The sequence below is a fragment of the Diadema antillarum genome, unplaced genomic scaffold (genome assembly GCF_040938485.1).
Source record: "Diadema antillarum isolate AM-2024a unplaced genomic scaffold, OU_Dant_1.0 seq00000445_RagTag, whole genome shotgun sequence".
NCBI lineage: Eukaryota > Metazoa > Echinodermata > Echinoidea > Diadematoida > Diadematidae > Diadema > Diadema antillarum.
In genome coordinates this window covers 980,328-993,206 of record NW_027271419.1, presented here as the reverse complement: position 1 = coordinate 993,206, position 12,879 = coordinate 980,328, and the positions used below count along the sequence as shown (strand labels likewise).

At 39.5% G+C, this 12,879-nt stretch overlaps 1 protein-coding gene across 1 annotated transcript; it reads left to right on the top strand.

Annotated features, from left to right (window-relative positions):
- The first annotated feature begins 10,514 nt into the window (after nucleotides 1–10,514).
- LOC139732736 (5-hydroxytryptamine receptor 4-like) lies at nucleotides 10,515–11,612 on the top strand. The gene has a single exon (XM_071643587.1). The coding sequence runs from the start codon at nucleotides 10,515–10,517 to the stop codon at nucleotides 11,610–11,612; it is 1,098 nt and encodes a 365-aa protein (XP_071499688.1).
- Nucleotides 11,613–12,879: the final 1,267 nt, after the last annotated feature.

The following is a 12,879-nucleotide window of genomic DNA, read 5'->3' as shown; positions in this document are numbered from 1 at the left end:
GCTGACGTAAGCAGGGGGGATGAATTTAGGCCTTAATTTTCATCAATTGGAATGGGTAATAATGATTTCAAATCTGTTGCTATTCTCCCCGGGAACGAACTGCTTAAAACCTAATAAGTTGAACCTCTTCCAAGGAGGCTTACATTGAGAGAAAGGCGGTATGCTGAAATTTCGCCCCAAAGAATTACGCGCACGAGAAAAGAACTGCACAAAATGCATCCGTTGCGACCATTATGTTTCAGACTCGTCCTGCCCTGAGCTGTCGGAGTGCATTCAGTGCTACATTTGAGGCATTTTTATAAGATGTCCGTTCTCATGTCTGCCTATACCTGAAGATGACTTCAATCCTAATGGTAGGATTCTACTTTTGACCTTTTACAAATTATTTTGGTCTGGTTGTGCCACTCCTCATCGCACACCAATAAGTCTTTCTTGTAATTTTGTCCAAACCTCAAGTTCACTTCGGATATCAAGGTCACTTGTACTCAATTCTATTTCCCTCTTTGATTTATCAATTTCCGGATAGGAGAAGGGGCTTTTATTTACATACTATCTACTTTGGGCAAGCAGTGTCATAGCTGAGATATATCACGAATGCCTTAACTGGACTGTGTTTTGGTCTATCTCATTGTGGGTCCATCCTGTCGCAGACATGCTTTCTAAACTATATAATTTGAGAACATGACAATCGGAAGCTAAATCGATTTCAATTGGGTCATGAGGTGAAAAGTCAAAGGCCCACATTGCACATTTCAAAGGAATGCTCACACGTAATGGCAAACAGACACACACTGTTAAGAATCAATTTTACATCGTCATGTGTTGTTCATGGCAATAGTTGATAGTTATGTCTATGAATAGATAACTAAATAAGTAGAAAAAAATACCCATTTCATATTACTTTTCCATGATTGCACTTTGGGTTATCATGGTCTGATTATTTTGTAGTAAGAGCTCGCGGAAGAAGCCATTGTTGGATGAAGAAACTAGCTTTTATGATATGATATAAACTAAAAACTATACAGCTAGCGTCAAGAATTTGTAAGTCATGACGTTGATTTGAGCCTTGTGGATAAAAGAGCCTAAAGTTTGACCGCGAAGGTCCAGTGGACAAGGCTCTCTGAACTCAAGCAGGAGGTTGTGGGTTCGAATCCTAGTTGGTGCGTACAACCCTGCGGACGTGACGTGCCACTCACTTTATCTCTCCTGGCGCAGGGATGCGGTTGAGTAGTTGGATAACATCCTTGTATATGGCTCTCACTATTGAGGGGTGATGTTCGTTATTCCAAAACACACTAATTCCCTATACCCGTGTTCGTTAACGCGAAAATGAAACAGGGTTCGTTAATCCAAATATTATTGTAACGTTATTCCGAATGTATGTCAATCCGAAAATGAAATAATGTTTGTTTTTCCGAAGTTTCGCTGATCCGAAATGAAACATGGTTTGTTATTCCGGAGGATAGTTAATCAGAATATGGAAAGGAGGTGTGTATATAAACAAACCTCCCGGATTACAAGCCTTATTTCATTTTCTGAATAAGGAACCTTCGGAATAACAAACTGTCACCATAATTATTGAGAGCGGAGGGGGGAGTTTGCGTCGACGCGGGTGGACAATGCACACGTGCAGTATAAGATCGTGGAGCTATTATTTGTACAAGTATAGCTCTATGATTAGATGCAGGAGCAAACTGAGTTTGGCGTGACAAACGAGAAGCGGATGGGCCGTGACAGTTCTTGCTATAATATGCACATCACTCCATCAAGGACTTCGACTAATTTAGACGAAAGACGAAGTTAATGATCATCTCGACCACCACCCACGGCTGGCGGTTTTCTCTACGCGGGAGCTCTCGAGCAAGTCTCCTCAACAGGCGGAAGTCCGGCCCGTTCCCCTATACCTCTAATTCTACCCTCCTTCCTACCCAAACCCCCATGTCACCCCTTCCCTACCTCCAACGTCTCCTCTTTACGGCTCGAGTCATTCTTATTCAAGTGTAATTCCCCTCTCCGTACTTCCTCTTCAGTATACTGCACATCGACTCTCACGTTCAACCAAAGGAGGTACTTGTACCTCCCTGGTTCAACGCACTCCGTTAGCATGACGTAATGTGAATGTTTCGTAATAAAGAAAATTTAAAAAAAAAAACACACGTAAGTGTTTGCTTACTAAATAAACATGCATTCATCCACACAATAAAAAATCATACCTTTATGCAATATACGTAGGCCTATGTATTATACAGTATTCATGAAATACCTGAAAGTGAAGTCACTATACCGTTTTGTGTGTTTTTTTGTGTGTGTTTTTTTACACTGCTTTGGTCATGTATTTTCTTTTTATTTAATCATCATTTCTCTCTGTATTTTACTTGCTTTTTTGTCATTTGTTATTTGTCAATTTCATAAATATTCCTGTGTATTTTTTGAGTTCTGGCCTTTCGTTTGCGTGTTTGTTTATTATTGCGTATCAAATGAATGTCGACTTTTGGTACGTGTGTGCGTGATTGTGTACACATAAATGCATGTACCTCTTAAATTCCTCCTCATATCCAACTAGACGATATCTTGACACTTAAATCCATTCAATACTTATTGAACATTGAAAAAGAATGTTAATATCACAGCACCTACAATTTTGAGGTAATGATATCATTATCTTGCAGCTTGTCGAATGTTTTGTAAAGTTGTACAAATTATAAATACTGTAAAATAAGTGGAAAATATTATGACCGCCTGCGGTTCTCGCTAACCTGTTGTTAACATCATCATTAAGTAATATAACGCAAAGAGAGATCTATTGCACTCTAGATTACTTTGAGTCGAAGTATGATTACAATCTCAGGGATCAACACTAACTGTTTTTCCTCTGTGGCCCGTTCGAAATACTAAAATCTGAAAATCTGAAATGTTGGTGGCCCGAAATAACAGGAAACACAACAATCCATTTTGAATTTTAAGTGCCCCAACAGGCTATGAAAGATATCTATGAATTCACGAAGACTATACTTGACCGCACTTCTAACACACATTAGGGCCTATTTATAATATGAGAGGCAATCTGATGGAACTCCCCTTTAAACTCACTTATGGGATTTTGGGCAATTTTCACGTCCGCCCTCGCCCTGGTCTTCCGCCTAATGCCGAGTCAGCCTCCCAGCACGAACTCTAATTAGGACATCATCGGCGTCGTCTGCGCCGCGGCATCGGCGATGGCGGATCGTGATTGCCGGCAGGGTTTGGCCAGTATTGATAACTTTGGGCTGGTAATTAAAAGATTCGAGCAGCACGTCGCTGTCAAGTCAAATCGCGCCTCCCGTCTCACATCAGTTCGAATCATAAGCCTCGCCCACAACCGTCTCAATTTGAAATTTTGACTTCGTCCAGAAATGTTGGTGACGCCGATATTGTCCAGGACCACGTCTGTATTGAGTCATTGACAAAAGATACGATTAATTCATTTTACGATATGCCGTTTTAAACAAAGTACTATAAACGTCACGTAATCTCACGCTTTTATCTTGGAATTAACATTAACAAATAAATGATCATATCACTGGAAATTAATCAATGTTGGCTTGAAGTATAGTGTGACTCAAAGACAAAATTTTAACTAATATTCTACCATATTCTATTCACGATCACTTAAACAGATTCGAGAAAGTCATATTTTGCGTTATAACCAGGGAGAGGTTAATTACTATTTCATATTTCAAGTATTTCATATTTTGTCATTGGAGTACGTGTACCGGTGTAGGAGTGAACGATACAGAGAATTAGTTTTGGCTACCAAGGCTGAAAGTAGAGCCTATTAGTGGCAATACCACAACCCATGAAGTATGTGATTTCTCACCCTTAAGGGACACACACACACACACACACACACACACACACACACATACACACACACAAACATAAACAAACATATTTGTGTGTGTTTTAATTTCAATCATTATTTTTTGTTGATTGGAATACCAAGTGTCAAATATCCAGTTGTAATTTTTGTTATCGTATTTGTATGTAGCATTTCATACCCGAAACATAAGAATATGTCAGAAACAGGTCGATGGAACGTTATATTTTTCAAGTTTGAATGTGAAAGAATAAAGATTATTGAAAAAAAGTGAGTGTGTGTTTGCGCAATTGCAAGTTGCAATCAATCGCAAGTTTTCGTTGCTAGAAGCTAGCTTGCAATCAATCAATTGCAAGACTTGCGATCGAGTTTGGGGATTTGCAGTTGATTTCAACTTTCTTGCAACGCCCCTTATTTTGATATACAGGTTAAATATATCATTTAGATACATATACGTATACATGATACTATTACACTTAAACATAATACATGTACATGAACATGTACATTATGTATACAAATTATACATACAATATACATGTACATATACATATACATATACATACACATATTACTATACATATACAAATACATATACATATACAAATACATTATACATATACATACACATACACATACACATACACATACACACACACACACACACATACACTCACACACACACACACATGCACATACATAATACATTGTACATATGCATATACATATACATATACATATACATATACATATACATATACATATACATATACATATACATATACATCTCTGGACCCAGTCTTACCGTTCAAAACTTCAACTACCATCAAAGTCACTGTCTTTGATTTGCATGCTTGCTGTATATATAATTTTTCCCCAATGGCACAGGTAGTCAGTCACAAGCAAACCGTTTAAACGATTTTGATTGCATGCTGTTGAGGTAGATGTATCCGGAATGACGCCTTTGTTAGATTAGCTGTGAGCTTGAAAATGATACTGCGTGAAGCCTGGAATCCAGGGGGGGGGGGGAACTCAAACTGTCTAACGCGATTACAATGTTACAATTTACATGTCATTATCTTTATCTTTACCAGGGTGAAAGCACACTTCGTACGGAGCTTTCCCCTAAAGAGGTGCTACTTTGGACAAAGGATAGCAACAAAAAGCCAGTTTCCGCTTGGTTTATCCAAATCCACACCGTGTTGGCTTTTGTAAACAAACTTAATTGTGACGTACAGAACAGCAACGATTTCAGTAGAATTATACTTTTTAGAGTAGAAAGTTACGAAAAACCCATAGACAACATTTTACGGGTAACATCTGAATTCCGCAATCCTTTATCCCCTATTTGGGTTCAATAATGTATTCGATTCTTAAAGACAAGACTTCAATGTAATTAGAATAAGTAATACGTTGATAAATTAGATTTGTTCTTTTTTTTGCCATCGATGCAGCTCATTAAATGAACGAAAATTATATGTCAGATTTTGCATCGATTTGATGGATTGTAAAAAAGAATGTTCCGGTTATCATACTTAAGATTCTTGAACAAAATTAGTATGCCCCTCTATTCTCTAATGAAACAATTCATCACGAAGATTCATACGCTAGATCAAAACCCAACGACGCGACATACATTCACCAGGCTTTGCTACTTAAACAGATTTGTATTCGGCCGAATACACTTCGCTTGCTTGTTTGTTTGTTTGTTTTTAGCATTTTGACATTAAAACCACAAAGATATACTTTCCTGCATTTCCAAATGAGTGATTTCCAAAGTGATTAGGATATGGCATTTTTGTCACGATGCTTCCGTTATGTAAATTGCTCAATACGTTGTATTCCCAAGTCGCTTCCGCGGACAGAAATCTGCATAATAATGTGAATTATCGTCACCCGAGTTGATCACGTGCATCCATCTTATATACCTCATGAACTTTTCTGAATTTGCCTTTGTTTTTGTTCTATTCTTTCCAGTTTCGTCAAATCAAGTTACGGAAGTTATCGCGCTTGCCGGGAGAAATATATTTCCTGTTTTTATCATTCTCCGTTCACCCACGTCTTAATAAGCAGCGGAAATGTCAGATGATTAAAATGATATAATTATACCATTGCGTGTAACATACAGACCTTGTTCATCTCTGCCCTAATTAGCTGATGAGCTTATGTCAGCGGACATTTCATATTATCTGTTGTTTTATTGATGTGCGACTTATTCTCTATTGCAGTACTACAAGCATATTTTGTGTAAAATGTGTTTATAGTGTAGCATGATAATGGCAAACCACCACCACACGAGGGTTCAAAGTTCAAGGTCAAATTGTAACGTTCCTATCGCTTCATATTCTATAGGTTTGCTGTGCATTGATCTGCCGTTTCTTGGCACACAACATTATGTTGGAAAAAAAAACACCTTTTCGTCCTAACTAGACATGGATTCTGTTTTGTTTTTATGAATGTCTTTCCGTTTGTATTTTAATTTTATGTTACGAAACATCATCTCCTTTTTAGATGATTCTTTTTCTTCTTGTTTATGGTCACATGACGGAAGCTGGCACGATATGCTTTTTTGTTCTGCTTTGTTTTACTAATGTGCAGAATATGGAATTATACGCCCGCGGGAAATTGCTCTACCGCAATGATGGAAGCGGCAAACAACAAGTCCTTCGTGATGAGCTTGCAAAACAGCATAGAATAACAAATCCTAGGCGTTGCCTGTTTTAAAGGAATGATAGGGCTCTATAGTTTTATTTGAGAGGGGGATTCAGATCTTAACTTTTGCGAGATTATTATAGAAGCCACTTATGAAATATGAAAGGGCATACGTTTCCTATAATAGAGGAATTCAATATTTATTGTTATAAATGTTTTCTTTTTCTTCTTTGATGGACATAAATAAATTATTGAATTGAATTGAATTGAATTGTATTGAATTGAATTGAATTGAATTGAATTGAATTAAACTGAATTGAACTGATTTGATAGGAATCGGTTTTGAAATGGCTGAGATATGAAAAGGCAAAGAAAACCTAAAGTGGTCCTAATAAAAGGTGGGCCCCACCTTTTATCACGACCACTTTGTTTTGGGATATCCCAGCCATTTCAAGTCTATGATTTTCATCAAATAAACTTTGAATTTATCTTATAGAATTGTATGCTCTTTAATTTTTCACAAGAGGTTTCTCACTATCTCACAAAGAAGTTTGAAACCTGAATCCACATCTCAACTAAAACTAAGCCATCCCTTTAACCCAGCTCCGCCGAAGTGTGTGTGTGTGGAGCAGGTCGACTACTATTATTAAAGTACAACTGTACCTGGAGGGTCTGCGGAGATGATTGGTTTGTTTGAATTAAAGTAAGAAGTAATCTGGCAAATGGACGTTACATGCCTCTATCTACAAGACGTTAATGACACTGCTGGATGGAGAAGCGAATCGACAGTATCCGGAGAATCGATGGACCTTGACCAAGTCTTTGCTATGACCTTTAGGTCAGAACGGCGAAAGCTCAAGCTCATAATACTCATGATGGATACTCATTGTCAATAAAACCAAAACAACCAAACTAAACCAAGCAATATAACAAACCAAAACAAAGCGTAAATTCTCGCCATGTCGCTCACGATCGAAGATCGCCTGTTCGCATTACGAGTGACGAAATTAATCTAATTCTGATCAGGCAACTAAATTACAAATCCAAAGGGAAAAGGTACCCTAATCATCCTTGTCCTCTATATACTTGTAGAGATGTTTCCGACTCACAGAGGTCTTTACACTCAAAGATGATTTTGTGCACGGGTGTGTGTTTACTCATATAAATTTACAGTCCCATTGTCGATAAAGCAATTACTTCTGTGATAGGCTTTCATTGCTTTTGGCATGATCGATGCCTGTAGTCCGAGAAAAAAAAAAAGCTACACAGTTTAAACAATGGACACTCATATTGTCCATCGTTAATAAGGACACCATCAACATGAGGCAAAGAACTCCCCCCGCCCCCTCTCTCTCTGTCTCTCTTGACATTAAACTGTACTTTTATGATTGTGAATATTTAATAACTTCCAATCTTTACCACATTCTATTTGATCCAAATACTAATATAAATCTACTCGGAGAAATGGGGGATATTGCCTATTAATAGTTTACTGCTCAGTTTGCTTTTTTCTCTCTACCTATATACCGAAGCCATCTTTAAATAAAAAGAGTGGATATTGTAGAACTGCACTTTGTCATAATAATTTCTATAGTGCTTTTCCACTGCAGAGTACAGTATATGAAAGCATCCGGAAATGTTCAACATGTCGTCCTCATACTCTGACACCTCAATGTCGGAAATCTGAGAGTTAATGGGAAGTTCATGGTTTCTTCTCAGACATCCTTCTATGTCCTGTTGTTTATTTGAGTTGTGCCAAGGAGCTGTGTTCATCACATTGATTGTATCCTCCTCTCTGTAGAATGTTCAAAACCTTCGCACGAAAGCGAAGTGTTAGCCATAAGTTCCCCGAATCTCATGACCAGGGCCCTGTTTTATGAAGAGTTATAATTGATTATATAGTTGATTTCTATGGAAAGTCTATGGCAGCCTGTGTGGTAAGGAAATTCATTATCGATTATATCTTTTGATAAAACTGGGCCCAGGTTCCTTTCTATTGTTTTTCGCTCAACACCTTTACTCACACTGTGAATTATGAAGAGCTCCTTTCCAAAATGGGTTATGTCCATTTTTCATCGAAATTGAGTTTTCAACAGCAGCAAATCCATTGGTCAGCTATGCAGCCTCCTATACTGAATGAAGAATGGATTGAAATAATACAAACGTGAACAAAAATTGTAATTGATGTTCCATATTGGGCTGCTGTACAACCCTAGCAAAAAAACAAAACAAAACAAAACAAAAACAAAGCTACGTTTTTCTCAAAAGTCAACAAGAAGGACCTTACTCCTTTTGGAAAGGAGCTCTTCATATGCAGGTGTCTCAAAAACGCCATATCATCATTTCAGATTCCTATTAAACATGTCAAAAACTCATTGGAGGGGTGCTCGCCGCACAAATATTTTCAGCAATTATTTACGCAATCTTCTTAACTACACGCCTACAGAGGTTTTCATGATCAATTATCAGGTGAACGACTGCATGAAGATCAACACCAGAGCAGGAAAAGTTTCAAGGTGGCACTTCCGCCCGAAAAGAGAGAAAATAAAACAGAGAGACGTGTTTCCTTCTATTGTCGGTGGAAAAATTGACAAGCACAAATCGTCCTTCAAAATTCATTCTAGTTTGTGTTGTGTAGAGAGGAGCGCTGCGTATGGAAGGTGGTAAGATGTGCACAGTATATGGAGCTCGAAATGTTCTCTTTGGAAGGAAAAAAAAGTTCAGAGGTAGCATTTCAGACATCGGTGTTAAGCGATTTGTCTTCGGTCCAATGACATTTAGTATGTCCATTTTCATTGTGTTGCATTTCATATGTCTTAGAAATAAGAGAATCACTTTGAAGGCATTCGGGTACAACAGTTACAAAGGTAATTACAACGAGCTGAAAATAGAGCATTCCACAAATGCAGAGGAGTCAGCAGTAAGCGGAACTGCGATCCGACTGATTTCCTTGTCTTGTGACTGTATACCAATTACGCGTATAGCCACAAATGAAATGGGATGGAGCAGCAGACATTGGAAAAGAGATATCGAGTTGATACCAAATTTTTGATACCAAATTGCTTTTTGAGTATTTTTTTTAAAAGGATGGTATAGTATTGGTGGAGATGAGGATTGGGCTTTTAACTTTTTGCGAGATATCAAGAAAGCACTTGTGAAATGGTTTAAGCATACCATTTTAAGAGGAATTAAAAGTTTGTTTCATGAAAATCGGTTATGGAATGGCTAAGACATCCAAAAAACAAAGTAAAATGAAGCCATCGTAATAAAAAGTGGCTCCCGCCTTTTATTGGGATTGCTTTTTTTTGGGTGTCTCAGCCATTTCGAAAACAAATTTCATCAAATAAACGTTGAATTCCTTTTGAAATTACATGCTTTTTCATATTTCGTAAGAGGCTTCTCATTATCTCATTCAAAAATGTAGAAACTGGAAGTTGGGTCCGAACCAAAACTATACGATCCCATTAAACAATATTTACGTTTACACATGTTCATTTCATTTTTCAGTTTAAATGGTCGTATTTGACTCTGATGATGCTGTTTGTTCAGGCATAGAGATTACGTCATTCATCACAACCCCCCCCCCCCCAAAAAAAAAAAAAAAACAACAACAACAACAACAAAACAAAACAGAACAGAACAGAACGCAACAACCACAAAAAAAGCAAAAAAAAAATGCTTTTGATGCCCCTTTACTATCAGCTTTGTTCGTTAACTTTGTACGTTTTGAACTTTCCGATCAAGTGAAGCAGAGTGGGGATGTCGATGACTCTTAAACGTAAGTTACCACAGGGTATTGGTCCACCTATCTGGTTATCACTACACGAGTTCCAACATCTCGTTTTAGATGATTGATGATTATTGATATCTCGCATGATGACAATATCTTTAATTTCGAAATGACCCACACTTGCCAATACTCTAATTAAGAATTGTCATGTTCTTATTATGTGCAGGTGAGTGTCCAGAGAACCCTCTGGCACTTTCATCCGGAATAACGGGTACCATGACAGAAAATATGACGTCACATCCGCCTTTCACCCCTTCACCAGTTGGTGGCACTACCTCTGATGGATCGACCCCTTCAGTGGATGGCAGGTCTTTCAAGTTCGATGACTACACCCAACACGTGATCCTGTCCATCCTTTTCATCATCATCTGTGCTCTTGGCGTCTTCGGTAACAGTCTGGTGGTGCTCGGCGTCTTCCTGTGCAGGAAACTTCGGACAGTGACCAACGTGTTCGTGGTCAACCTCGCCGTGGCAGACCTTTTAACCTGCATGACGATACCGTGGAACGCCGTGGCCCTGCTGAGCAAGGGTGGCTGGCCGCTACCCGAGTGGGTGTGCGTGGTGGTGGCCCTAGTGAGCTTCACGTGTGTGGGATGTAGCCTGTTCACGCTAGCGACGATTGCGATCAATCGCTGGCTGGTCATCACGCACGCCCTGCACGCTTACCGCAGGGTCTACACCCCGCTTAACCTAGCCCTGATGATCGTAGCCATCTGGACTATTCCGTTCCTCGTCGCGCTCATACCGCCCCTGATAGGTCTCGGAGAACTCGGCTACGCGGAAAAATACAGCACATGCTCGCACAAGACCACGCATGAATTGTCCGACTACTACAGCGTGCTCCAGGCCCTTATCTTCTACCCAGTCCCACTAATTATTATTATTGTGTGCTACGTTAAAGTGTACCTCCACGTTCGCCGACACACCAAAGCCATGACCGAGCAGGCTGAGGGATCATCGTCATCCATGCACGCTAGCCTCAAGCGACAGTCCAGTCATCAGCAGATGCGTCTGAGCAGACGACAGCTGGAAATCACCAAGAACCTCTTTTATGTTGTGCTCGCCTTCTTCATATGCATCACGCCATACGGCGTGGCGCTCATGATTCCGCCCAGCGACCCTGCCATTCCGTGGACCGCCGCCATCTTGCTCTGCAACAGCTGCATCAACCCAATCATCTACGCCACCAAGCACCCGAACTTCAAACTCGTCTTTAGATGTATGCTTACGTGCCAATGCAGCAAGATACCGGAGCAATCGGAGTTTCTGCGATCAGTGCGATACATAAGCTCGCAGCAGCGTAACTCTCGCTGACAGGAGTGAACATCATTGTTGCTTAAAGTAGAGTGGTTGATAAGAATATAAGTAGTGACATGATGGTGTGTCGTGGCTTGCGAGGTCCACGGAGCTCAGAGATCTTTCGCCTTTCTGAAATCATATTGGCGCCAACCCTAGCTAAACGCCTATAAAACACGAACAGCATTGCGCAAAGACGTTTGGGGCTGGAAACCCTTTCGCGGAGTGATATCATGCCCTCGTGCCAAGAGAGTTGTAATTCTTGAAGCCGTCCTCGCGATGTTAGGGTAGAAGCATGCTTTTGTCAAGACTTCACTACTTCACGCAAGCGTTTTCTCCTCAAACACTGCGTAATTTAGACGCATTAGATAGTTATTGGCTGAGAGGATTATGACTGGTAGGCACTTTGATACTCTTTTGGAACTCTTCCTCCTGAATGGAAAAAGTCCGCCATTGAAGGGCCAGATCATTGTGATTCGGCCGAATGGAGTCGAATGTGCATTGAAGTGACGTATCACGTGAGAAATGGAATGAATCCAGCACAATATCGACTTGTAGGCAATCAGAGATGAGACAGTATAAGTCATAGCTCTTTAAACATTTGCGAAAAGATTACCTAGGTCCGTATCCTGCCAATAGAGTACAAAACACGCCGTAAATTCATCGCACCGCTGTACATTTCAGATGTATATGAAGTTTGTTGTTGCTGTTGTTGTTATGTATGACAATTATGTTCACTGGTCAGATACTGTGCCTCTTTCATGAAGTCAAATTTCTCTTTCAACAGTAGTTTCCTCTGTTAACCAGCAATTAAGTTTTACCGGTACGCCAAAATTTTGTGTATATCAAACGAAACAGGTACTTGATCGTCATTGAAAAGTTTTGAATTACCTGCACATTTCTGGGGCTGTTGGGCAGACAAGGTCCGTGTTCGGGGCTCGGATCGAGTCTTCGTAGTCGTGGTATTTTTTGACTTGTAGGACCTATATGTTTGTGGGTCTTGCATTATTGATTTCACAGACAGTTACCGGTACGTTTGAAAAGAGAAATGAATCACAATCAAAACCAGCATTAAGGACTAGATTCATTTTGATTTGTAAACTTCAGGTATAGCTCTATGCATCAGTGTCCATAATGTCACCAGTGTTCTTGGGCGGTTAAAACAGATGTTACGCGATATGCGATTTCGAAGTGTTTTTCCGTCAGTCGTGTTCCCATTTATGGTCGTTTCTATATCACAGAAGACACTGTTACAGTGAATGAGAAAGGGGAAAGAAAATAATTG

Coding starts and splice junctions, on each gene's coding strand:
- LOC139732736 (XM_071643587.1), top strand. CDS start 10,515: ATGACAGAAAATATGACGTCACATCCGCCTTTCACCCCTTCACCAGTT.